Source organism: Neolamprologus multifasciatus, chromosome 17, assembly GCF_963576455.1.
Source record: "Neolamprologus multifasciatus chromosome 17, fNeoMul1.2, whole genome shotgun sequence".
Taxonomy (NCBI): Eukaryota; Metazoa; Chordata; class Actinopteri; order Cichliformes; family Cichlidae; genus Neolamprologus; species Neolamprologus multifasciatus.
The window spans coordinates 32,786,824-32,814,652 of NC_140455.1; the positions used below are offsets into that span (position 1 = coordinate 32,786,824).

General features: G+C 39.7%; 1 protein-coding gene across 3 annotated transcripts; it reads right to left on the reverse strand.

Moving 5' to 3' along the window:
• Positions 1 to 5,603: 5,603 nt before the first annotated feature.
• On the reverse strand, positions 5,604 to 24,001 carry trim24 (tripartite motif containing 24). 3 transcript variants are annotated; one of them, XM_085138886.1, is made up of 19 exons: positions 23,219 to 24,001; positions 21,598 to 21,716; positions 21,323 to 21,470; positions 21,076 to 21,208; positions 20,768 to 20,884; positions 20,078 to 20,192; positions 19,843 to 19,989; positions 19,564 to 19,678; positions 15,842 to 15,981; positions 15,484 to 15,699; positions 15,204 to 15,326; positions 14,950 to 15,097; positions 14,774 to 14,831; positions 14,500 to 14,626; positions 12,009 to 12,301; positions 11,433 to 11,544; positions 8,947 to 9,021; positions 8,446 to 8,601; positions 5,604 to 8,349 (listed from the first exon to the last, which is right to left on the reverse strand). In XM_085138886.1, exons 1-19 carry the CDS (start codon positions 23,490 to 23,492, stop codon positions 7,801 to 7,803), a joined length of 3,165 nt encoding a protein of 1,054 aa, XP_084995012.1. In that variant the 5' UTR covers positions 23,493 to 24,001; the 3' UTR covers positions 5,604 to 7,800. The 3 variants fall into 3 exon arrangements, with proteins under 3 accessions (XP_084995012.1, XP_084995011.1, XP_084995009.1); XM_085138885.1 differs by having other exon boundaries at positions 14,509 to 14,626; positions 15,484 to 15,720; XM_085138883.1 differs by having other exon boundaries at positions 15,484 to 15,720.
• Positions 24,002 to 27,829: the final 3,828 nt, after the last annotated feature.

The window sequence follows — 27,829 nt, forward strand, 5'->3', positions numbered from 1 at the left end:
GAAAACTCTTTAAGACATTATTGGTTCACATCAGTATGGGGCGGGGACTGAGCATGTGCTGCTGTTTTCTTGGTGAAGAGTCGCCTAGACTGCTGTGTAATGAAGGCTGTGACTGCAAATAGACTCTACAGAATGAATTTTCATATGTTTTTGGATAAAACTGTGGGTAAAAATGACTTAACTATTCTGTGTTTCACTGTAATGATTTGATTAAGCACTTAGCACTGAGAAAGACAGAAGTAAAAATAGAACTGATGAGAGCCCAAGATTATTTTAGTTAACTAAAAAAAGGTACAAACTAAAAATACAAATGAAATAACATTTTAGTTGACTAAAATAAAACAAATAAAACATAGACTTAAATGTAAAACTAACCGCAATTATTTTATGAACTTGGAAAACTAACTAAATTTGTTTTGTTTTTTTTAAATAGAGAGACTAAACTCTATTTAATCTAGTCTAATTTTGTACCCATTATAACCTCCCTAAAATTGCTATAGGATGCAGCTGCATTCACATCTCAAATCCATTCACCGAAACCAACATTTGAAAAGTTCAAATGTCAATCCATTCAACCCAGATAGTTTATAGAACAGCTACTGCAACTGCAGCTGCAAAGCCGCAAGACAAGCCTTTGTGATTTCCATGTAGAGTGGCAAATTTTAGATTACAGATCCATTATGGTTGTCCCTTGTATTTCCACTGGCCTGGAAAAGCACAGCAGCGGTGAAAAGCGGCTCGCTGCTGAGAAGAGTTGATTACGGATGGTAGGAAGCATCCACCTCAAGCAATTTGTCAGCCTTAAAATGAGGCAATGAAAGAAGCAAACATTCCCTTTATAGAATTCCCATTATTCATTTTTCAAGTGGAATAACTGGAAATATCCTTACAAACTGGAAATACTGTGGCATGATCGGGGAATCTGAAGAGTTGAGTTACAGGAAAAACAGGACATCCTATCAGGGTTCAGCCATTCTAGAAACCTCAGTAATGTTAACTAGACGGCGGCTGGTTTAGTCTGCTGTGGCAGACGATCTAGCTCTCTCGGAAAAAGAAAAAACAAAAACATCAAGACAATCAACCACACACACAGTTTTTATTATTCACAGATGGTCGGACATTTTGCCTGTACAAAACACAATCAGCGTTGTTAAATGAAACACTTTAATACCAAGTGAATCGTGTCGTATTTGGTCTTTCAAGACAGAGAAAAATGCAAGGAGAAATGAAATGGCTCCTTGTGTCGAGCAGCAGTTTGTCACAGCGGCACTCACGACAGCAAACTGAGCTGAACCTAAACACAGCGCACAGTGGTTAAGGAAATTATAAATGTTTATTTGCACCCTGATGGTCTAATACCAGAGCCTGTTTCATTCCACTCTTGTAAAATCCATGTTTCAACACATCTGGCATAGCGTTAACAAAGGAGAAATTCATTTGTGGTGCGAACATTTTCAGCCGTGCGTGAAGTGTGGCTCTGTGAAGACGTGCTTCAATTCAGACATTTGTGGACTCAACATTATGTAACCTTCTAATTTTCATCCCCCCGAGTGCTCTAATTTGTGGTTTTGAGTGAAAGGCTGCGGTTGAATAGTTATTTGCTGCTCTGAATGAATGAAAATCTCTGTTATGTGACATACATGAAACAAAAGTAAAAGTATTTAGGACACTGTAGTGTTAACACAACACAAAACAGTTTCCTTAAGGCACTTGATATTGTAAGATAAAGACAGCTACAGTAAGACAGAGAGAAACCCCTCAGATGACCCCCTATGAAAAAGCACTTGGCAACAATGGGAAGGAAAAACTCCCTTTTAACCAGAAGCAGTCTCCAGCAGAACCAGGCTGTAGATGGAGCATGCCCATTCACGTTCTGTTAGACATCACCTCTGCTGACTGGGGTCACTCAAGTGGACTTCTCTCGCACATTTGTGGTGGTGGAGCCTTTTTTTTTGAAAATCAGCTTCTGTAAAATTATATTGATTTCTGTGCAGTTTATTGTGTAAACACCTAATCCAAGAGGTACTTAGCATCTCTGGGTGTCCTGTTATGAAATGTTGATGTATAAAACCCTCCTTCTGGGTTCAAACTACACTGTGTTCATTAAGGTTGTTGTCTTTTTAATGTGTTTTAATGCTTTATATTCTTGAATTCAAGAATTGGTCAAAATCCGCCTGTACCGTACACTGGGATTCCCCATTCTTCTCTATGGGTCGTAGATCTGGGTCATCCTCAAACACGACCTCAACAACCTTGAGGTCTTCCAAACGTGCTGTTTGCGTCAGATTCTCCGTGTGTCCCTCCGTGATAGTCTAAGCAACGTGTGATATGTAGTCAATGTCACCAGCAGGCCTCAATGAAAGAGCTGATTAGGAAGCGACGACTGCAATGGTTTGGCCACATCTGCCGCATGAGCAACCATCGCCTGCCACACCGCCTTTTGATGCAGCAGCATCAGAGTGAGAGTGATGAGAGACCTCCAAGAAGACTTGGATCAAGCAAATTGAAGATGATCTTAAACAACACTGTCTAACCCTCAAGCAAGCAAAGGTGAAGGCAAGAGACCACAAGACCTGTAAGTGCATCGTTGATCAAGATGGAAACCCTACGACACCCACAGCGACGTATTGGCTTTGTGGACAACCTCCCTGCCAACTGCCAGCTAGGGACAAAAGATGAGGAAGAAGAAGACGAAAGAATGCTTTATATCTTATTCTATTTAATCTGAACAAGCCCCCTGTGGCTTGCTAACTAAGCTTGCTAGCATTAGCTGACAACATAATCCACCCTCTGCTCTAAGGACCCACTGCACACCTCATAATAATTCATGTTCAGAGACTGTAAAGTGTTAATTCAGTATGTTCTCAAGCCATTTGTGAGTATTTCCGAGGTTCAGTGGACCACATTTTCCTGTTGGGGAATGTTTTTGCAATGGAGGTGAATGCTTGGTACGCAACAGTGTTTAGGTGGTATGTGTCAAAAATGCCAGGAGCCATTACTTTAGCAACTTGCTAGCGCTTTTAATGTTGTGGTCAACGGATTTATTTATTTATTTATTTATTTTTATCTCAGCTCAGAAGCAGAATTCAGAGATGAAGGCATGGACGGTTTCAGAGCCACCTTCAACACAAAGTCCTTGGAACCAGTTGCAAGATTCTGCTGGATTTCACCTGAGTGATTAGTGACAGATTTGAATTAGTAAGTTTTCAGTTTATATAGTGTCTAAATGTAAAAATAGACCAAAAATGCACAGCTGCCCTGGGGCAGACTGACAGAAGCGAGGCTGCCATATCACGCCATCGGCCAGTAGGTGAAATGTCTTGCCCAAGGACACAACGACCGAGACTGTCCGAGCCGGGGCTCGAAACAGCAACCTTCCGATTACAAGACGAACTCCCAACTCTTGAGCCACGATTGCCCGATTATAGAGAACTGACTGCCATTTGTAACCATAACTCTCTTTCCTATACAATCGTGCTTGTTTGAAGTACTTCACCGCATCGAAAGAGAAGTGGTCATCTGCTTCCAGGTTCTCAAAGAAACACCACTGGCACCTTGGTAAGGGTTAACCTCTAAAGCTGTCCTGAGTACAACTACTTGTAATGCAAAAAGATGGTTTAAGGTTTTTAATAGACTAAAAAAGAAAACCACAATGTTCATTCAGTGTTTTACACACATTTTTACATTATGATTTAATAACTGTTCTGCAGATTGAGACAAATATTATCTTTAGCAGAGTCATGATGCTTGCAAATAATTTCCTGGATTAAAGTTCCTACTTCTTTAATAATACGATACCAGACACCAGAGACACACACGGTTTCACACATAGATGAAATGTATTTTTGCTCCACTTTTCTTTACCCTCCAGTTCAGCACAGTCTCTGAAGGTTGGCAGAGAGATGAGGTTAAAAACACAGCTGGTGTCACATGGCTGGCAGGCCTTAGCACATCACAGCGACTGAGTGGCTGTGATACTGTCGGACCTAAGTGTGACAGAGAGGAGCCATCAGTAAGAGACGATATGCAAGGAAAAAGTGGGATCTGTAATGCAATCTGAGGGACATGTGTGACTGATACAGAATTCAAAAGTCATCATATAAAAAGACTTTAACTAAAGCCCCACAGCCGCCTTGAGCAAGAAGAACCTGGCAACACCTGAATAGTCCCATAGACCTCTATGGTAAGCCGAGCAATGGGCGCCTTAAAAAGAGGCCAAACCCTGATTCCAAACCCTAGAATCAAGTGGGTGAGGGTTCCCCTAACGTGAAGACAGTGGTGCTTTTACAACACGACCTCAAAAACTGTAGAGGGAGCTGAGCCATGTAATTACAAGCAAGCAGGTGAGTCCAAGTTGTTCGCTGCGAAACGGGGCCAAGCCACAGAAATGATTGTGTGGTATTCCACACCACTGCCGTGCCACCAAGGAAAAACAGGCGGAGAAAAATTTAGAAGCGGGTATGTAAGAATGATTGTCATTTGTTGTGATCCAATGGCACATTCGCATTTCTGAGGAAGAAAAGGAAACCGACTCAAAATCAGCAACTGAATCAGCATTAAGGAATTAAGGCCACCACAAGCAGGTAATATTACTTTTTCCATGCAGAAAACTATATTTTCCATTTATTTCCATTTTTGGAAATTGTTATATAATCCAAAGATATTGCAGAATTACACTGACATATATTTCATACCTTGGCACTTTCAATCAGCTTCACATGCACCAAACCTCGAAAACCAGCAGGAGGAAAGTGGAAGAGGGGAAAATTTGTCTGGTTGCATTTATTCAGCTGACCAATGCAGCTACTGGGCTTTTGGTATCAATTACAGCGAATTAAGTGATAGCCACCCAACACCAACACTAAAAGCATCATCCATCAAATGAGTTAAAATGCTGCTCTACCACTAATTGAGCCCACCACTTTGGCTGGGCCCCAGGTGCCTATAAATAAGAGCCACGCTTATTTTTCTTGCATTCCTCTAAGGCGAGGCCTATTTGATCTTTTGGCCACTTGGAAGTGATCATCGGAAAAAGTTGGTTTCAGGGTTCAAAATGACCACAGCTGAGGAAGAATGAGTACTGAGAGGAATTAAAGCCAATGTGTATCTGCGTGCTTTAAATGTTGGAGAGCAAAAAAGCGACTTTAATCTCGCAGCTTTAATTTCAAACACAAAGAGTAGGGTGTATAAATGTATCAAAAGGAAACTTTGTGTATGTGAGATGCCATCACTACTTTATGAATATATAAAGAGTATTCACATGGTGAAGGGCAACTTAAAAGCCCCATCTAGTGGTCTATGGGGTCTCCTAATATTCTAAATGACATGTAACAAGAAATCTCAGAACAAATATCAAGATTACAAATAATTTAAAAATCTGCTTTGCTAAGAGTAGGGGGGAAATGTGTGTCCAAAACTAAAACTAGCCACTCTGTCCAAACTGTAACAAATACGCTTGCAATCCTCATAGATTTTTCAGTTAAATTACAAATTGTTGACTTATGGAGGGTTCATGTGACCGTTAGTTTTGGTCCTGTGTCTTTCTGGGGTTTTTCATGTTACAATTACCATGTTTTATTTTGGTGCTTGCATTTCTTTTGTCAGTTCGTTCTACTACCTGTCTTTCTACTTTTTTTGGGTGATTATCTGCCATGTTTTCCAAAGTAAACCACGAACGGGTGTATAGATAGCCCATGCTTTGTATAGACCACAGGTGTCGAACTCCAGGCCTCGAGGGCCGGTGTCCTGCAGGTTTTAGATGTGTCCTTGATCCAACACAGCTGATTGAAATGGCTAAATTAGCTCCTCAACATGTCTTGAAGTTCTCCAGAGGCCTGGTAACAAACTAATCATTTGATTCAGGTGTGTTGACCCAGGGTGAGATCTAAAACCTGCAGGACACCGGCCCTCGAGGCCTGGAGTTCGACACCCCTGGTATAGACGGTCCAACAGAGTCTTAGTCTGTCCTATTTACCAGCCTGTGCTATTTTGTGGAGCAACCTGAAGGACTGAAAGATTAAGCTAATCTGGAAGGGTCAAAAACTTTTCCTAGAATGGCCACTTAATGCTACAGTCGGGAAAATAGTGGTTGAAGATTGCACCGCGACCAAAACTATTGACCCAGTGTATAATGAACTTACAATCTGGCTATGCCTTTGAAATGGTTACTTCGATGACTGTGACCAGTTCTGCAACCACTCGTCAGTTGCTACTTTCAGAGCGACTTTGATGTAATAAGATGGGAATAACACAGAGTCGGTCTGCTTTTACTTTGTGATTGAATGGGTCAAGTTTGAAAATTACATACAAAGTTTCTGTTAAAGACTGGACGATCCTCTTCTTGCTTATAAATTCAGATAAAACTGACCCCACTGTACTCGGCCATAAAAATCTTAGAAACATGGTGTCTAATCAGATGGACATGGGCAGCAACAACACTCAGGTAGGCTGTGTTTAAATGACAGAATGATTAACGGGGGATCCAAAGTGTGCCAAGAAAATAATAATAATAAAAAAATAACACACCATTAAACCACCATCACTAATCTAAACCAGTGATACAACAATTTTCTTAGCATGAAGATGGTGGTTTATAAAAGATTCGATTACAATCTACAACACGCACATTTCAGAGTTGCACCCAGGATGGTCTTCTGCTGCTGCAGCCCATTTGTCCCTTTTGTAGATTTAGAGATGCTCTTCTGCATACACTGCAGTAGACAAATGGCTCGTCGGTTTATAGCTCCAAAACATAAACTCTAAAATCACAACGAACAGATTATCACAGAGGGACGCAAGCACAAGCCAGATGTTCATGTAGCCCTGTTTATTACAAATACTGTAAATTCAGGTATTTTTATGCTCAGCATTGTTAAGTTATTTACAGTATGCTTGATTAGTAATAAAGTAACAATATAGGAGAGAATATTAATACTAATGATGTTGTGTCCGTTTTTGAGCCATTCTCATCTTGTAGAGCACAATTTGTAAAACATGACAGTGACGACAGATTCTGACGATTTCTGAATTATCTGAAGTGAGCCCACTAAAATCTGAAGCATTTTTTTCTCGATACCAACAACAGAATACTGCTCTGTGGAAAGTAGAAACACAAGAGATGGTTTGACTGCAATCAATGTGGGACTTCCTTCTGTACAGAAACTACAGTACTTATTTGTTGCATACGTAGCGTTACTACCATACTAAAACAAAGCTATTGCGTTTTAACATTATTTGATCATGAAGGTAAAAGCCTAAACAGAAATGTTAGCATTAACACATTCTACATGCATTACCAATTTAAACTTTTATTTTTGGCTGCTTTCAAAATACATCATTATTTTGTACCGGTGACGAGCAACGTGACGACTGATAACCTGTACATATTGAACAAAGAATGTCATTTATGTGCTTTTCAGTGGCATCATCACTGAATATAATCTTTTACAAGATATCAAATGTCCATTCAGAGAAGAACACAGAGCTTTTTAGATCTTTGCTGTGGATCTCAAGCATAACTGCTACTAAAGCCTATTTAGTACAGCAGTTCTTTTCCTATTAAAAGCCCAACTATAAATAATAGCTGAGCAATCTCTATAAACTATGCTAATCTGGACCATTCCCATCAAATAAAACATAAATAAAAATACAATCGTAAAAACAACATTCATCCTACAAAACACAAACAAACAAAGGCATGATTGCAGCAAATGTAGGTCCCCACTGGGGCCACTTCTGTGGAAGACTGACTCATCCATCGTCATTATCAACAGTTCCTCTTCCTATCCGCTGTACATCCATCTATCGCTTCTCCTTGGCTGTGTCCACAGAAGCAGATGTCTCCTGCGGAGCTTCAGGTGGCTCTGTTGTTGTGTCGGTAGTAATTTGAGGTTTCACCTCTTTTGTGGAGCTGGAAGCTGCTCCGTCTTTTGTTTCGCTCTGAGTTGCTGGAGAGCTTTCCGCCTGTTTTACAGCAGCAACATTTTCCTGCTTTACTTCATCTGCAGGAGGTGCGTCTCCCTCTGTGGCAGCTATCGCTTTGCCCGTCGTCTTCTCGCTCGTTTCAGCGTCCGACTTTTCCTTTGCTGCTGGTGTTGTTCTGTCTTCTAGAGGAGCTGTGTCTTCCTCTACTGGAGGGATCCCCTTTTCTGCAGGGCTTTGTGGCTTATCTTTAACGTCAGCCACACCGTCCTCCATCATCTCCTCTTCCTCGTCTATCTCGTCCTCTAAAGGGGGGATCATCTGTTCTTCCCTCCCACCTGGGAAGACCTTGTCTGGGTAGATGAGCTTCAGCTGCTCCTCGAAATAGTCCTCCAGGTACAAACCCGCACTGCCGACCTCTGAGGTTGACTGGTAAAAAACAAAATTTCAGTTAAAGGAAATATCAATTAAATAAAGCATGACTGACATTTACAAAATAAAAAAAAATACAAAAATCAGACCAACCTTGTAATACTTGGCACAGTTGAAAAATATGAGCCTGACATCTGCAACAAAGACCTCAGGACTGACATAACTTTCACCGTCTTTTGCCTCCAGCTTCTTCTTTACTATTGACAAATCCATCGGGGTCTTTATAAGTTCTTTGTACCGTCTCGTCTCCTACGTTTAGAAGAAGAACAATAAAAGTTGAGCACCTAATCCAAGTGTTGTGTGAAACTCTCTCAAAAGTTATGAATCACTTTCATATGAGAAGATATCTACAATTTATATAAAGTTACTGAGAGTGGAATGAGTAAAATTAAAAAGTACACGAGAAAAAAGTAACACATTGGCAAAAATGGGAATAAAAACCCACTTATTATAGTAAATAAAAATTAATAGTTTTTTTGCCTCGTTTTACTTGAAATAATAGCACCGTAAAATAACATATCTAAGATAAAATAACATAAATAACATATCAGAATGCTCTACAGAAGTTTTGACTGAACATTGAATGCATCTTACTGAAGGAGAAGCTTGCTGCTGGAAGTCGGTGCTGAAGTCGTTGCAGAAAAGACGAAGAAGCAGCCTCTCACATTTCTAGATTTAAAAAAATTTAAAACTTTGTGTAAAGTTTAGAAAACAAAACGGTGAAATTGTGTAAAAATGTAAATCTTACAATTTAATTGAAAAGTACAAAGACAACACATCAAATATTGATTAAAGAAAAATTCTGCATCACATCACAGTTTAAATAAGGTTTGGCATGTTTGTCACTTAGGCTACGTTCACACTGCAGGTCTTAATGCTTAATTCAGATTTTTTGATCAAATCAGATTTTTTTGTCTGCTTGTTCACACTACAAATAAAATGCGACAGCAAACGCGCTCCAGTGTGAACGCTCAAAGCGGCCCGCATGCGCAAAAGAAGACGTCACACACAACGTGCTCTGTTTAGACCCAGAGCAAACAGTATTGTTTGACTGATGGCCCTTAATATAAAGACTTCAGACTTTACGTTTCCCAGTTTTTGCTTTAAGTTATTTTGTTATTTACATAATAATGTAAATAACCTAATAATTATACTTATTGCTGTTTTAGAGGAGCGGTGCTTCAAAGGATAGTTGCAGATTTCTGTCAGAATCTGCAGATTATACAGTACAAATAAAATGTTCACGTTGTCTTCCCAACACTTTCACTAACATCTATGCTGGATGGCCAGGAAGCGTTCACGATGTCTTATCGGTCGCTTCTCCGACGCTGATAATTGGCATCTGTCTTGTGTCAGTGACGTAAAAGACGTATTTAATGTGACATGACCGTTCAAACAGCAGTCGCTTTCTAGAACATCAGATATGTATCGGATTCAGGACCACATACGAAAGTGACCCAGATCGGATTTGAAAATATCGGATTTGTGCCGTTCACACTGTCATACCATGATCGGATATGGGTCGCATAGGGTCAAAAAAATCAGATTTGATGCGCTTTCGCCTGCAGTGTGAACGTAGCCTTAGTTGCATTGCTTCTTCTTTAACACTCTGTATGTTCCATATTCCTGCTGTAAAGTCTTTCTTCACATTTTTATTTGGATTTTATTGTCTTTCTGATGTAGATGTTCTATATCGTTTACTATTCTTCATATATTGGTAAATGGTCTGTATTTGTATAGCGCTTTACTTGGTCCTAAGGACCCCAAAGCACTTTACACTATACACAATCATCCACCCATTCACACACTGGTGATGGCAAGCTACATTGTAGCCACAGCCGCCCTGGGGCGCACTGACAGAGGCGAGGTTGCCGGACACTGGCGCCACCGGGCCCTCTGACCACCACCAGTAGGCAACGGGTGAAGTGTCTTGCACAAGGACACAACGACCGAGACTGTCGGAGCCGGGGCTCAAACCAGCAACCTTCCGATTACAAGACGAACACCCAACTCTTGAGCCACGATCGCCCCCTATTCTTTGTATTTCTACTTTTTATTTTATGTTCACACTTTGGTCAGTGCTAGATGTTTTTTAAAGTGTTTTATGAATAAAGTAGGCAATGTTGACAGCGATACCCATTTAGGTTGACTGTGTTTGGAGATGTTTGCCTGATAAAGTTGTTCAGCTTTCACGTCTGTGATTTCAACCTGAGCCATTAGCACTAATATACCACAAAACCATTGCAGATATTAGCTGCTGCACCAACAGTGCAGTGGCCTGTCCCCTCTCCTCTTTAGAATGCAGTTTCATTGATTTTAAATGATAGAGACCAGAGAGATCTTACATAACGTTGGGTTCAGAAGCAACATTGTTGCTGTCCCTATGAACAGCAACAATGTTGCTTCAGGGACATGAGAACATAATGAAATGCTATTCTGAAGTCATTTAACCATTTCCCCCCACAGAGCAGGAAATCTATCCCCAATGAGACTTTTAACAGGCTCAGACTTTTTTGATGCTCTTTTTAAATCCAACCTGACCTGCTGCTGTTAAATAACAAAATTATAGTTGTAAGACAGCGGTCCCCAACTCCCGGGTCACGGACTGGTACCGGTCCGTGTGTCGTTCGGAACCAGGCCGCAAGAGTTTAGGCTCGGGTGTGAAATTTATGGTTTTCAGGGTTTTAATCGTTATTTTTTTAATAATTTTTATCATTAACTCAAATTCCCTGGGTCTTTTCCCGTGTGTTATGAATTCATCTTCTGTTTTTTTGGTACCAGTGCTGGTTTTATTTCATTTTATTTATCCGCGACACCTTAAAGGCCGGTCCGTGAAAATATTGTCGGACATAAACCGGTCCGTGGCGCAAAACAGGTTGGGGATCGCTGTTGTAAGACACGTTTTTCATGGCAAGTCAGACCTTTCGTTTTTCCAGCATGTACTAAAAAGAAAAGAAACTGTGATACAATGCACTAGAAACTCAAACTACAATCTTTTAAGTTGTAAAACAGAGGGTGCAGGCTGAAGGACTGAAACTAATTCGTGGACATAAATGCAAATGGCAGCTTGATTAGCATACCCTTCTGTCAACAGGTGGAAACTTTTCAGAGATGGGGGCATCCTTGCTGTCACAGTCGTACTCCATCTCGGGAGAGACAAGGTCTCGGCAGAATGAACAGAACCACTCGCCGCTGAGGAAAGATGTACGGTGAAGAAAAGCAGTTAGGAAACGCCCAATGATTGGACGCCTGTTGCTGAATAAGATTAACATTTTATCTGCATAGAGCAGCCTGCACAGACTAACAAGCTAACTATGGGCAAGAATAGTAACCATCAATGCCAAACAGAGAAGGGATTTAAGACCAATTTCTACATTTATTCTACAATAAAAAGATAAAAGGTGGAAGGTACAGAATTTTTTTTTAATTTCAGAATGTTAAAAAAAATCTGTATTTTATTATGATGTTTATGGTCCAATATGCTTTATATACAACAACTATTACAGGCAATAACCATTTCAACTACACAATGTCCAGACCAGCTGAAATAGTCTAACAGAGGTTTTAGGGATGAAATGCACTCCTCCTCATGCACCCTGTCCACCTCTTGTTTATTCATGTGTGTCTATGCATGATCCCAAAAAGGCGTCTCTCACCTGGGGGATTCATTCAGAGTGGGAATGTGACAGGCCAGGTGAAAAACTTTGGGACACTTGTCGCAGCAGAGCAGTTCTCCTCCGTTCTGACAGACAGCGCACCAGTCCTCATTAGGATCTTCTTCTGGCTCGGCTCTCTTTTCAGACTCTGGCTGCGATTGGGGCTGAGGACGCCTGTCTTTGGAGTCTGATCCAGGAGGTGGTGCTGGTGGGGAGCCCTTCTGCAGCTGCCGGGGCTTAGACTGTGCTCCGGTGCTGCTATCTGGCAGGCTAGAGCCGACGCTGGACTGCACCTGTGGGTGTGAGAGAGTGAAAAAGGAGCAATGATTTTGAGGCGGAACTAACGTAAAATAGCAGCGGAAGCCACTCCTAGCAGATGCAATAATCCTATGTCGCCTTTTTCTCAAGTTCTGGCATTCACAAACTTGGATGCTCACAATACCCCATCATTCTTTTACAGATAAGGTTTAAAAATAAAAACATTTTAAATTTGATGCAAGCAACATGCTGCCAAAATCACCACTACTACTGTACTAATACTGCATCCCCGCTACTTTGTGTTTGGGAAGTGAAACCACCAGCTGTGTTTTTGAGAGCAGTAATGTTTTCTCATAGTTATTTGATAAATGCTCAATAAGTTCAGGCCATTTTTGCCAAAGATTTTCCAATGGATGATAGGTCTGGACTGCTGATAGGCCAGTTTAACGCCTCCAACGTTTACTTTGGAGCCATGCTGTTGTAATATGAGCAGAATGCATTTTAGGATTGTCTTGCTAAAATTAGGAAGTCCTAAAAAAATAAAAACTACATTGGTGCATTCACATGTCTGAGCATTATGCTTCTTTATACTGTCACACATTTTGGAATTTGAACTTTTCTCCAATGGTGAGCTGAATGCTTTCTCTATTCAGGACAGAAGACTTCTGGAAAAGAATTTCAATTCTTGATCTTTTAAAAACATGACAAGTTTCCAAGCAGGGATGTGTGCATAAACTGGTAGCTTAAACGCTGCTGCTGTATATCAGTTTTGTCAGAATAAGCTGGCATCAAGGAGATCGAGGTTACTGCTCAGTTGAGTTGAGTGTTGCACATCCCAAAGTAACAAGTTATTGTAATCACTTTACATTTTCAGTAATGCAATAATGTACTAGATTCAGTAATTATGCAAAATTTACAATTATTTTCTTACTGGCATTGCAAAAGGTTCTCCAGTTATCTGCACTCGAGGCAAATAAAAAGCTTTTTCCTTCCTGCCCATTTGCACTAAAGTCAGATGAAGTGCAACGGTCTACAGCGGATATATGTGCATTACTTTTATTTTTACTGCATGCAGAACAGATACAACTGTTTAATACTGCTAACTAATGGTGGGGGGGGAAAAAACAATACTGTGTAGTATCGTGATATTTTGTTTGCTAATAATGTATCGATACAGGGACAGCAGAAATCAATATTTTGTTACAAAAAAAGTTTTTTTTTTCTGAGCAAGAATCCTGACATTCCTTCACTGTCCAAATGTGTTTAACTTTTTTTTATGGCAGCAATAAACATGACAGTTTACTTATTTTAATTTAAGACATGTTTTATTTTAATTAAGTTTAAAACTTTTTTATTTAATGTAAAATTATATTTTGTTTTAATTTACTTTCAAATTCTTCAGTTCCTGAAGGGGCTGCATAGTTTTCATAAACTGCATAGTTCAGAATAGCTATAATTGTACCAGATGGTTGATTCAGTTAAGTTGGACTAGACTGTAATACAAACCGTTCAGTTTGTCAACAATAAAACTGAAATGAGAGAAAGACTGAGTGTGAGACTTTGATATTAGATAAAATGAATATTGATAAAGTTTACCTTTATGTACAGAATCTGAATATTGCAAAATATTTTTAAAAAATTGCAATAATATCGTATCGTGAGTTAAGTATTGTGATAATATCGTATCGTGGGATGTACGGTGATTCCCACCTCTACTGCTAACAAAACTCAGTCTCTACAAGCAGCTCCACAAATGGCATGCTAACACAAAGCTATGTTAAATCTGAGTATATGCTGAACCCAGCCCGGCAGCCAGAGCCTGAACTTCAAAAGGTAAAAGCAGTGTTGAGCAGTTAGGCTTGAGTTATTATAGCCTGACTGCTATATTATTTACTTATATTTTCTTTGCATGCAAGACTTACCCTTTGCATTGTCTGGATGCCAACAATAGTTTTCAGTGAGTTGTCAATCAGATGCAGTAATTTTCACTACAGATTTGCCTGTATAACTATAGACTGTATTTATAATACTGTGTAGTCACAAGCATTCTGTGTTGATTCTCAGCTTTGTCTCTTATCCACAGACGGTTTATATTTCAAAAAGAATAACCACCTTTTTTGAAAATGGGGTGGTAATATGTCAAAGATAAATTTTTAATACGTTTTAGAAATGATACATTTGGATCAAAATGGCAAATCTGTAAATATCCTAAGTTTATAAATGCCACTCTTACGAAACGGACTTCGTCGTCGTCCTCAGGTTCGTCCTTTATGACAATAACAGGACCCGGAGAGGTTCTCCTTCGTCGCTTTAATGCAGGAGCTGATGGTGGCTCGGCAGTCTGCTTCCAAGAAGTCGTCCTTCAATACAGATTCCCACAGAGCAGTGTTTGATTTGTTTTTTAAAGAAAAAAAAAGGCTGCTTTACATTTCACAGTTAATCCATGATCACAATAATAAACTACAGGATTAAGTAGCACTGTGACAGATGCTCTGCTCACTTCTTACCCTGTGCTTCTGTCTGAAGATGATGGTTTTGCCATGGGGGAATTCTGCCTCCCTCGACCTTTAAAAGGAGGCAATTTTTTTATTTGAAAATCATTCCTAAAATGGAGCTGTTAACTCAACTTCAGACCTTAAAAGCCATTTTTTGTAAATGAAAAGATCAATGTACAGATAATGACCTGCCATGTGATTAAGCATGGTTGTTTTGTCAGCAGTTGCTGAAGCTAGAATAGGAGGGAAGTTGGGTTTGGGTACAGAGACAGTGATGGAGGGGACCGATCCACCAGGTTCACTCCTCTTGAGGAAAGATGACTCTGGTAGGCATCTCTAAAGGAAACAACGCCAAACAAAGTTCAGTTATCAGCAAATGCTTTCACTTTCTGGACTCATGTTGTGTCAGACTGAAAATCTTTATGATAACGGTCCTACAAACCTGGTGCAGTGACATCTGTGTAGCTGCTCCCGACGTGAGAGGCTGTGGAAAGCGGGAAACACCCTGTGACCCATCTGTAGGTTTCGGGGGGAAGCTGGAGGTATGGATCAGATCTCTCAAAGACTATATGTAGAAAAGACAAGTTCAAAGAACACTTAAAAGACTTAAAGATTAAAAAAAGAAAGAAAAAAGGCATCAATTTGTCCCACTGTTTCATTTAGTAAAGGAAAAACAAACACTGATGTACTTAAATTTAACAAAACCTCACAACCTGACGTACCTGAGCAGCTGGGAAGCTCATGTTGTTAAGCAGAGATGATGTGGGGCTTCGAGGGTTGGGGTGGGAACTTCCATACCTGCGTCCTTGCTGTACCATGTTGGGGACACCTTGAGAGGGAGAGGAACCTCCATGGATAGGTCTGGTTGGCGGTGGGGGGCCAGGTAGCCTGACGTTTTGGTGCCAGGACCACGGGTTAGGAGGGGGCCCCCTGGGGTGCTGTTGGGAAAGCTTGTCAACCTTGATCAAAGGAGTAGTCGGCAAGATTAAAAGGCTACAGTATGTAGAAAAGTCCAGTAAGAATATCTATGACTACATTTCATTCTTAGGTAGCCAAGGACAGCTTGAAAGATCCCTTTACCTGCATCTGGAGCTGAGCGAGTGTGCTCTGTCGCTGCTGAGTTGAAAGTGAAAGAGCTCCAGTGGGTACTTCTGCTCTGGGACCTGTCTGGTGGTTGGTGATCGGTGGCCTACTGGGGCCTCTTTCTACTACCAGGGAACCTGCCCCAAAAAAGACAAACTACTACATTAACCGAAGACGCAGAACTATTGTTTTTTTAAATGTATTTTTATTTTATTTCATTTCATGCAGTTTATGCCACCATCCCCAAAATATGGAACCTAAATAACCCAAAGAAGTCCACGAATGTTAATCAGTAGGATACAAAATGACTCAATATGACAACAGTCTGAACATCAGACAAAGGTCACCATTTCTCAGATTGGATGATGGAGTGACTGAGGCAGCTCTCATGTGCTGATGGTCAGATAAACTGAAAAGTTGTGGTTTAAAAAATATTTAATCAGTCAAAGACATGTGAGAAAGTGGGTGTGGGAGTTACAGTAGTGGTCAGAAATTTACATATGGTTATCATGACCCACCAATACTTAAGACTGTCATAAACTGGAAACTGCTGGAATACAAGCATCACTGTCCACAGTGAAATGACTTTAACATTGCCATGGACTGAGAGGGTGATGACCAAGAAAGAAACCTGAAACTTGCAGCTGTCCATGTGGACAACTTGGACGCTTTCTGGGGAGAAGTTTTATGGTCAGTTTTATCTAATTGGCTTCAAAAACAAGGCGTATGTTTGGACTAGTAAAGATAAGGCTTTCATAGCAAAGAACACTGCAGCACTTGTTAAGCATGGTGGTCGCAGCATGATGCTCTGGGACTGTTTTGCTGTCAGTGTTACTGGTTTATTGTACAGATTGGTTAGAATACCAAAGGAGTAGGATAGGGATGCACCGATACAGATACTGGTATCGGGGCCGATACTGTAAAATGTGTGTGTACTCATACTCGTAAAAGTTAACTGATACCATGAACCGATACTAACTTATTTCATTAGTCAGAGGGTGGCTTGTCATTTCTGTTGTAGTTTTTTAGATTGGCCACTAGGGGGACATCCCGCGCTAAACAGGCACAGGGTTAGGAGAGTGAGACTGGAGGCTCCAGATAAAAAAGAGAAACTGGAGGCTGCTGTAGCTAGGCTAAGCAAAATGTCAGCAGTGTGGACCGGAACAGCCAACTTTAACTCAGGTTTTGGAAAAGCGATGAAAAATGTCAAGAGAAAATCCACGGGCATTTAAAATAACAGAGGCTCTGACTCATTTTATCGCTCTGGATGACCAGCCAATGCCGGTCGTGGAAAACATAGGATTGCACCGTCTTCTCAGCATACTCGAGCTGCGATATGAAATTCCCAGCCGCCCACACATCAGGGAGATAATGGTGCCAAAACTTTCTGAAGAGGTAAAGACAAGCAGTGTGTGCGCGATGTCAGTCCTTGATTTAACGGCGCAGTGGACTGATGATCCACGGGCAGATGAGGAGTTCGTCAATGCCAAATACTTTTGTTATTTTGTTTGTTTGTTTACAATATGGACACTCTGCAACAATTTAAAAGTTTATTTTATTCTCAAACCTAATTTGTATTTATTTTATTCCAAACAGAAGTGTTTATTTATTATTCTGAAAGCTCGAGACAGTGCCAATAGTTCAGTGATATTTTGTTAAATTACAATGTGGAGACTCCGCAATAATTTAACAGAAGTGCTTATTTTTCACTTGAAATTCTTTTGGGGTCATTTTTATTAAGATTTTATTTTTTATCGGCAGAGAATAAAATAAAACCTGTCTTCCAATTAATTGCATTTGTGTGTGTGTGTGTGTGGTAGAAGTATCGGTTTTTGAACTCTGTATCGGCAAGTACTCAGATCCAAGTATCGGTATCGTATCGGTTTGTAAAAATTGGTATCGTTGCATCCCTAGAGTAGGACTTTCCTACAAATTCATCAACTTCAACTCTGATCATCAGCTAGACGGTTGAAATAGTTGGGTGCTCCAACAGGACAATCATCCTAAACAAGTCATTCCAAATCTGAAATGGAAAAAGCAGGCTAACCTTAAGCTTCCCAAAGCCTCAACTATACTGAAAATTTGTGTACTATGCTTAAAGGCCGAGCCCTGTGCCATGAAATGAACCAATTTAAACTACATATAACAATTTTGCCAAAAACAGTTGTCAAATATCCAGCTAGAATTACGCCAGAAACTTGTTCAAGCTTCTGGTTGAGGTGCAACTTCTTAAGGGACATTTAACCAAATGTTAGTGGGGGGTGTTTATATGTATTTAAGTCTGTATCTATGCCCAGTGTAGTTCAGAGAAAATCCAGAATAAATTCAAACGTCTTTTTTTCCCTAAATCGTTAAAGACGGATGCTGTATGAATCATTGCATCCTGCAAAAAGAACAGTTCAAAGAAATCATCAAAACCAAAAATTACCAGTACATTCATGCCCATAGTGAGTCTATGTAAACTTCTGACCACAACTGATGTAGGTTCATGCACGTGCATCAGCAAGATAACAAATGACTCAATACAGCAATGTTAATCTTATGCAACATTTACCCGACCTAAAAATTCTCCACTTTTGAGTGTGGGGGTTGCAGGTCATTACATTTGTTTTTGTCCTTATATGCTTAAGCTGTGCAGAGACTTTTATAAAATATATTTACAGCCACATCTCCACATTTATTTTTAACCAGTTGTCTTGATGTATGCTCAATCATCCAGGTAAGTAAATCCTAAAAGGTTGAATCTGTACACTAGTTGCTCTGTTGTTGTCAGGCAGCTGACAGTAATTAAATACGACACACTATAACTGACTATCTTAATTTATTTGGCACGTTATCTGGTTTTTAAAGAAAGGGAGCAAACGATTGTCAAGAATTAGGACCATTCATTCATGATCATCATCATCAATGTAAGAGCCAATTAAAGGTTAATTTTATTGGTACTGGTAAAATGATTAGAGGAGAAATATACATGTTTGATGTTAAGAATATAATTTTTAGTTAATTTCAAAATACTGTTTTGTTAAAGGTATAGAATATAGAAGTGCGACATTCTAATGCGCTTTTTAGTATTTTGGGCTTCCGGCACACTGTAATTACGTAGTTGGGGAGTCGGATAAGCTGGAAGCAACACAGTTTTTTGACCGAGTCTTGCCATGTAAATTAAAAGTTTCAATAAACATCTTTTTTGCAAGAAAAGTACCTGGACTTGCTCGCGTTTCAAATGCATGTTGCCGGACTGACTCCTAAAGGTAGTACAGAAGAGTGAAATAGAGACGGAGTGCCGCCACTACAATCAAATATGAAAATAAATGTGAGATGAAGGTTCTATGATTACCATAGCTGTAAATGCATAAAATTTATAACAATCACTTTCAGCACTGATAAGCATAACTGAATTTGAACTTTTAAAAACATACAAAAAAAGCATCAGTAAATTTGTTGAATAAATAACACTAATGAGCAAATGTACACATAAAATTTGGAGTTATTTCTGTTATCAAATGCTTGACCATAGAACAACCCAGTCATAACCTTTCTACTGTAGGGTCTTTGCCTCATGTTATAAAGTGTGGAGATCGGGCACTATAAAAATGGATTTGCATTTTTAGGGCCCACATGATCCTTTCAAATGTGCTGTTCTGCAGCCAGTTAGCTTTTGTTCTTGCTACCATCAGTATCCATTGCCTCTTATACATGTGAGCAGCTGACAGCCTTACCGAGGTCTACATTTGTAGCCCAGAAACCGGAGCGACACTGGAATCGAACTGAGCTCTGAGGGACGATGGAGGGACTGCAGTGTGCTCTCATCAGGTAATGGATCTGGTAAAGAATCTAGGAGGGGGAGAAGAAGACAGGGACATTTTAAGGTCACTGAAAGTACCAAGTTTTGCAGATAATATTACATATAAGAAAAATTACTAAAACAAGTAATAGCTACAATGTACTTTATAGTATACAGTAATCCACATTGCTGTTTGATGCTAAATGTTACACACCAGTCTCTTGCAGTAGAGCAGAGCTGTCCCGCTGTGGCTAGCTGTGGCCCATTTGGTGAAGCTAATGACGTGGTCTAGGTGCCTGCCTAGAGAGTTGACTTCTTCCTGCTGCTTTTTCAAACCCAATTCATGGTCCTTAGTTAAAGCCTGGGGGAAAATGTGTGAGTTTATTTAAAAAAAAATAAAATAAGAAACCCAAACATCACTACACCTAAAGAAATCAGGTCACACGTACCTCAAGCTGGTTAACCAGAATCTTTCCCTTCCTGTTGATCTCCATTATCAAGTTACAGATGGACTTCTTTATTTCATTAGTTACAGCTTTCCGATTTTCCTCAACTTGCTGCAGTCTGTGAAGTGAAATTCATATAATGCTCACATTAATCTGGATTTTATTTCAGACTAATTTTTAAGGGACTTTATTATGCTTTTTCTTTTCCACATGTTAATTTTAAACGATCAGGTCATCGTGTATGCCAGATAAGCTCTAGATTTAAACAGTGTTTTCTACTCTTGACTCTACGCAGGTGGATGTTGTTAATATGGCCATCTCAAGCACACAGAGCTGGCTGTGAGCACAGCAGCCCCACCCAACTGCTGTTTACAAAACGCAGCCAATCAAAGGAAGGATGGTTTAAAGGGAAACTGCTAATTTTAGAAAGCGGATCAACTGAGAGTCCGCATTGAGGCCCAGGAAAAGTTAAATAAAGATGACTTGAAACAGCAAGTCACGTAAAGCTACTGGAGTCCAATCCAAGAATATAAAACAAGTGGAAATCCCTTTTAATTTAATTAAAACCAAAATCCTAAATTCATACAGCTCAATTTTCCACTTCAATATTTTTTTATGGCAAAACGCTTTATATCTGCAGCGGAGCTAAAACAGGTTCTCTGATCAAGCTCCAGCTGTGCAGGGTAAATTTACCCGCCGTTGATGCAGCTGGATACTTCCTCGATGGCTTTTCTTTTCTCTTGCAGCTGCTGCGTCATGGTCTCGAGACACTGCCTGTGGTTTCTGTATGCATCCTCTAAAAACTGGTAGCTAAACACAAAGATGGTTAAGCATGAATGATCAGATACAAATAGACACCTGTTATCAAACATCACAACATGGAAAAATTGTGTGTTTAAAAGCTGTGGCGGGCTTACCCACAATGCACTTAACTGTGCTGCAACACCATTGTCTTAAACAGCTATAAACCTACTGTGAATAGAGAAATACATTCTCCATACTTGTGATCCTTGTGCTTAAGGAGCTGACAGTCTCGGCAGGTAAGTCGGTCACAAGTCTCACAAAACAGCTTCAGCGGTTCCTGCTTGTGGATGTCACAAAAGACGGGCCTCTGCGTGGAGAGGCTGACAGCATCTGGTGTATAAACAAGGAGGGAAGCGTAACGTCACGGATCAGGAATGTCACAGAGAAGAATCACCATGTTAATAATTACAGGAGAAACAGGTGGCTTTCCTGGAAAGAAAATACCTGGAGACATCTCCTCCTTCTGGCGTATGGTGTGGTCCCTGGTAAACTTAACCCTCTGGTGTGCCTCAATGCACGTGACACACAGAAACTCCACGCACTCCACGCAGTAACCTGTTGCCTCTGTGTTGTCGTCACAGCTCATGCACACCTTTAAAGACAAAAAACCAATGGAAGGGTAAAAATAAAATCAGTTGTGTAGTTACAGGAATGTGGTATCACAATAAAATCAAAGCTCAGGGAAAGGAACAGCTCAGGTTATAAGCTCAACGACTAACCTGCGTGGTTTTCTCCACAGTGCTGCTTGGCACCTCGGCAGAATCCTTTACAAAGAAATTGTCCAGCACATCCATGTCCCAGCACTCTTGTCTGCATACTGGACATCGAATGCCCACCACTGGAGTGAACACAGACATTAGCTCAAAAAACACCATACGAAACACGGCCACTTAAAACAAAGCTCATCCCTCAGACTGCTCTAAACACTCCATTTCAGACAGTCTGGTTCTACTCTTGATTTTCTCCCTTTATTTACAGGATAATGCAGAACTGCATGAGATCTATATGACGTCTAAATAATACTGTAATGAAGACTCTTTTAAATCAACTGATTGTAAAGGTCGTATGATCAGCGCTAATTAAACCTGTTTCAGAAACAGAAAGAACAGTTTGAAACTGCTGCAGAGAAATTGAGATGACACAGTGGACTTCTAAGGAGTCAGAAATAAATCAAGCATAACTAAAACGAATTTTTCTGCTCAGGAATGTAAACAAATAGCTGTGATTTGGCATTTAAATCAAAAAATAATAATGCCTGTTTTTTGTAAAATTTGAAAATTCATCCATAACAAGAAAAATTATATTTCAGCAATAACAAAATAATTTTGAGTAAAGAGCGTACGCATACTGGTGGATTAACCATTACAGAAAGATAAAAAAATGATTTTGGTAATTATCACTACTGTTAATTTACAGCAGCTGTGGCATAAACTTTACATTGGGTGATGGGCTAATAAATTAGTTAAGCACTATAAATATATATACATATACACATATATATATTAAAAATTGAATAGTAATGATTGCATTTTTATCTTTTAAGGCTTGTAGAAAGAGCCATTTCAAATATAGGGGGCTGAAATTTAAATATCAGATATGTTGAAACATATGAGGTGTATTTATACCATGAAGTTTATTGTGATACTTCAAAAAAAAATAACAATTTCAATGAGACTTTTCTAAATAGACTTTGTCTCTAGTAGTAACATTTCCAAAACTTGTGATGTTCTTCCCTACTTTCCTAAAACGAATTTTAAAAATATTCATATTTTTATATCACTTGTTTATTGTGTTTATTTATTTTTTGGAGTATCACGATAAACTTGGAACTTTTTTGTTGCCATTTTCAAACTCTCATATCTTTAAGACATATTAAAGTGTGCAGCATAATGCTGGAGATTATCAATCTGTAGTAGCTGTTATCCATTTCAGTGTATGTGTGTGCCCATGTTTGGGGGAGCAGGGACAGTTGTCAGTCCTAGAGATGACAGCAGGACCAACAAACCTTTTAACATCATTGGCTAGAGGCTGGAGTGGAGAGACAGCAGGAGTTGAGTCAATAACTCCTGCTGTGAGTCAATAAGGGACAAAGGATCACAGAAAACTGCTCTCCTTTATGGACATGGACTGTTCTCCATACTGATGCCCGATTTAGACTAGACCCCTTTTAACTCCACGCAGTAACCTCCCACCTAACCCGCTGTGCGCCTCCCGATAAATCTAACATTACATGACTACACAGTAATTTGGGGGAATTGATGTGGAATAGCGCACACATAATCAAAACGTCATGGTTTGCTTATCACAGACAAACTTTATCTGTGAGCCAATTTTCCTCACATGACTTGCTGTTGTCAACTTGGCCTTGGGTGTCGCGTCTTGGGTCGGCACTCATGAAGGGGGCAGGTAGGCACCTCCTGCAGAAGGAGTGGAGACACGGCAGGAGTTTGGGCTCCCTGTTGTGAAAGCTCAACTTGCAGACAGGACACGTATCCATGAGCCCGAATGTGGCTTGCTGTTTCAGTCTCTCTTCTTCCGCTGGTAAACTTTCTGCCTCGTTTTCCACGATGATGACAATGTCGTCGTTTTCAGCAGTTTCGGCACTTTCGTCCATTGTCTCAGTCGCTACAGCTACCCGAGCTTTTCAATCAGTTAATCAACACACTTAGCGTTACAGTCGAAAACAAAGAATAGCTTTTTATTCCTCTGACTTAAAGAAGAAATATTAAATGAAAGGCGCTTATTACTGCATTAAAGCCAAGGTTCATTCATGCTTCGCGCAGTATTGCTTAACCGTACAGCAGCTTTAGTTAACTAAAGTGCATTTCTGTCCTTTAGGGAAGCTACGTTAGCATCGTAGCCTAGTTTTACTGTGCATATGCTAAACGCGTAAAAAAAACACTTCATGGTCTGTGGCGGGTCTTATCAAAACAACAGAAAGATAACCGCACACAGTAAATTATTGATTTAAACAAGGCTACACATACTGTGTTCTAAAGCTCACATATTAGCAGGGATTGTCGACTGTCTGTGTATTCGCAGCTAAAAACACATACCATGTAATACCCACACGGCACCGCGTTATTTTAACGCGTTTACGGTGTCCTGGTGAGGACAAACTACAAATGGAACGGCTTGATATTTTAACGAGATATTATGTGGCTTATATTAACCCTCTACTGCATAGCTTTGCCCTGAGGCAACAAACCACATTTTCATGCCTTACACTGGCCCTTCAAACAAACAAACAAAAAACTATTTTTTTTAATTTTTGCTCAAATAATGCTACCAGGCACATATCTTTCCAATAAAATGATGAGTTGAAGGTGGTGTGACTTTATTTTTGGGGCGGGGAAGACCCCCTTCTACAAGCTGCACTCCATGAGACACATCTCCATTAGGAGGCAAGATAAAGATAACTATTTTACATGTTTATAGTGAAATAAATGCATATAAAAATACTTGTATGTGCATGAATATGTTAAGAAACATATTTGATTGTTTGTTCTACTTTTAAAATTTATTTATACAGTAAAACTGTTAATTTACATTCGTTGACTCAAGGCAACACTGTGCAGTTAGCCTAATTTTTTTCAGGCAATATAATGCATTAGCATATGTGTGTAGAGATGTGTTTGTGTGCATTTATATGATCATAGTCAATGTTTTTTACTTTACAATCTACTCATAATTACAGGACATGGACGTAAAAACCTTTTATGGAAGGAAACCAAGGGAATGTGCACTTTCTGTCCTCAGAAAGTGAGGACAGTGAGCTATCATAGAGTGACAGTGAAGTAGAGGAGTGGGTCCCTGAATCAGGTTTGACGGACACTTAGGAGCTCAGGGGCAATGTTCCCTCTAAGCTGCGCACGTGCGCAATTGCGCACTGTTGGCACGGTCTCTGCGCAGAGAAAATCTGCGTTGCGCACACAAAAAAAATTCTAACCTGAATTGAAATTAAAGTAAATATGTGCCGACACCGGTGTTTTAGCTAGCAAAGCGGCGTGGCTGATGTGGAGTGAAGCCACATTAATGACAACGTGTACAACATTTAGAGATGTGAGCGGGACAGACGGAAGAAGTAACGGAAAAACTGTGGACTTTATACCAGTTTTTAAATTGTGTTGATAGGCCACGTAAAACCAGAGTTATGATAAAATATATGCAATGTTTGGTTTTCTTCCTGAATATTATCGTTGTTTATATTTACTGCGGGAAGAAACGGTAAAAACGGCGTTTTATAAGGAAAACGCTTGAAAGCACTCTCCACTAGTGATGTGCGGATCGATCCTGAAATATCGATTCCTCCGATAGCAATCATGTATGTTCTAGAATCGATTCTCACATTAAAATATCGATATTTTAGTAATTTAGGGTAAATTTGTAGTTTATCATTAACAGGAACACAGTGGAAAGAAACGATATCATTCGGATTGTCTACATTCAAAGGAACTACTTCCTCTTCCGCCTTTCATAGTCATGTGCGAAATACGGCTGTATACAAGCCGGGTAGTACGTCACGAGCTCCCTCGGTGGAGTGAAACTCTGCCGTCTGCTCCTTGCTATCTAAAATATAACCGGGCGCTGACTTAAACTCTTGACCGTCTCACACTTCTGTTTAATCAGTTTTCTGTTTGACGTTTATTCAGCTGTGTGAAAACCCCGGAGGAACCCTCCCGAGGGATTAATAAAGTTACATTTAATTTAATCTAATCTAATAACTTTAATCTCAGCCAAACCGATTTACTCATGAACAAATAAAACACTGAAAAAGCCAAACAATAACATTTTTAAGTTATCAAAGTGACTTATACATCATGTTTAACCCGAGTAGCGAAAGACCGCTGGGGGTTGAAAACGATGTGTCGGCTCAGATATTTGAAGTTTACACAGCTACATTCTCACCTGAAAATATGTTAAAAGTTTTTTTGCGACCCAGAAAGAGAAATAAGAGCAATATTAAAACTAAGTAGCTGCCGCCATTGTTGGAAACTGGAATTGGTTGGGCTGCGCTTTGAATCCTGCAATATGGTTTTTAAATTTTGTTGTCCGGGTGGAAAATCGGGAGAAATTCGGGAGAATGGTGGCTCCGGGAGATTTTCGGGAGGAGTACTGAAATTCGGTATTCTCCCGGAAAAATCGGGAGGGTTAGCATGTATGGTTGTGGCAACATCACTAACCTTGTCAAACACCTCAGAGTAAATCATATCACAGAATATGACGAGCGTATGTTGAGGCGAACTGAAGAGGAGGACAGGGACAGATGCTGCTAGGGAGAGACAGGCGTCTCTCAGGGAGTCCTTTAGTGCTGCAGGGCAGGCAAGGTGTTCAAATAGCTCACAACTTCAGTTTTTTTTATTTCTATATGATGAACTCTGCATTATTAAGTGATAAGAACAAGAAATCTGATGTCCTGTAATTATTATGACGCTATAATTTGAGATACAATAAATAAAATAAGTTTTTGTACAGAGTATCGGTATCGGATCAGTATCGTCAATACCACCCTGAATATTACTTGGTATCGGATCGGAAAGGAAATCAGTGGTATCGCACATCACTACTCTCCACCTGTGAGCAAAGACGAAACCAAAACACCCCCACCCTTTCCCATTGGTCGAAAAATGTACCATGTCGACCAATCAAAACATGTAATTTAGTTGTTAAGAAACGGGAGGAAGTTTTAGGAGTGACGGCGGTGTTTTGAGACGTGAGAGATTTGCAACGTTTAGCACAAAACTTGTGTAGTTAGTGTGTAGTGTAGTCAATAGTTTTGTTGTGTGTGTCAGAACAATGAGGCGACAGTGATACATCTCCTGTTGTCAGGCCTGCAGGTATCAGGCTGTTGTTCTCCTTTATCTCATAGTGGACAGAAATTATTTTTGGAGTGGCACAAATAATTTGTGTGGCATCAAATTTGATGCAGAACAGCTGATTGTTCTGTAAATAGTTTGAAATGTTTGTTTAAAAAACCGCCTTGGCTGCATTTTTAGGTAAACAGCTGCAAAAATCTTAGTTGTTTGCAAAACTCAGTAACTTTTTTGAACAAGTAACTATATAATTAACTGCCCAGCATTGGTCATTATATACTGTATTTTGCAGAAAGAGAGTTACAGGACTCTCTCCCAGACCACAGACTCATAATACAAGTCAGAGCTTTATTTAAAAAAAAAAGAAAAAGAAGAAAAAAGTTGTCTTTTCAAAATTGGAGTTCAAGTTATTTTTACTTCCAATGGTGTTAACATACTACACAGGTCATGAACAAGATTTTTTTTTTTTAATTTTCATTGTAAGTGGGCTAAAGCAGTTAATTAAAAGTAGTCTAACAGAAATGTAAATGCTGTAATTTTATTATTTTAATAAACCATGTAACTTGGATGGATTCGACGCTGGCGTGACCACAGTGCACACGTCTGCTGTCGCTCACAGCGGTCCACGAGATCGCTCAGGGAGTTTGTGTGTTCGCTCAGACACATGAAAAATTAGAGGGAACATTGCTCAGGGGTCAGTTGGTAAAGTAACTGTGTCTGTGTGTGTGTGTTAGTGTGTGTGTGTGTGTGTGTGGTCGTGTATTACTTATTGTTGTGGGGACACAAATTTGTCTGTTGGGGGGGGGGGGGGGGGCAGGGTGTCAAATTTTATGATTGATATATTATTAGGGACCCTAAAGCTCCCCCAAAATAGGGAGAAATATTTTTTTCCCCAAAAATTCAAAAAAGTCATGCAGTAGAGGGCTATTGTGGCAAGTTACATTTAAAGCTAATCTATTACTGTTATTATTGTTTTTATTGAAAAAAAAGATTAGTATAAGTATTAGTATAAATTAATGTAATTTCCAGGTCAATCATAAAGACTTTTTTGTACAGTTATTATTATAGTATTGTATAGTTAGTAATTAGTACCCTTTTATCCCTAAATTTAGCGTATTATTCGTTGTAAATCCTAGTT

What these genes read in the sequence shown, in the direction of transcription:
- trim24 (XM_085138883.1), bottom strand. Translation starts at nt 23,492, where the DNA reads ATGGACGAAAGTGCCGAAACTGCTGAAAACGACGACATTGTCATCATC. An exon ending in TCCAGCTGCATCAACGGCGG is followed by an intron (nt 20,193 to 20,767) that starts GTAAATTTACCC and finishes TTCACTTCACAG; the next exon opens with ACTGCAGCAAGTTGAGGAAA. An exon ending in ACGACGACGAAGTCCGTTTC is followed by an intron (nt 12,302 to 14,499) that starts GTAAGAGTGGCA and finishes TCACACCCACAG; the next exon opens with GTGCAGTCCAGCGTCGGCTC.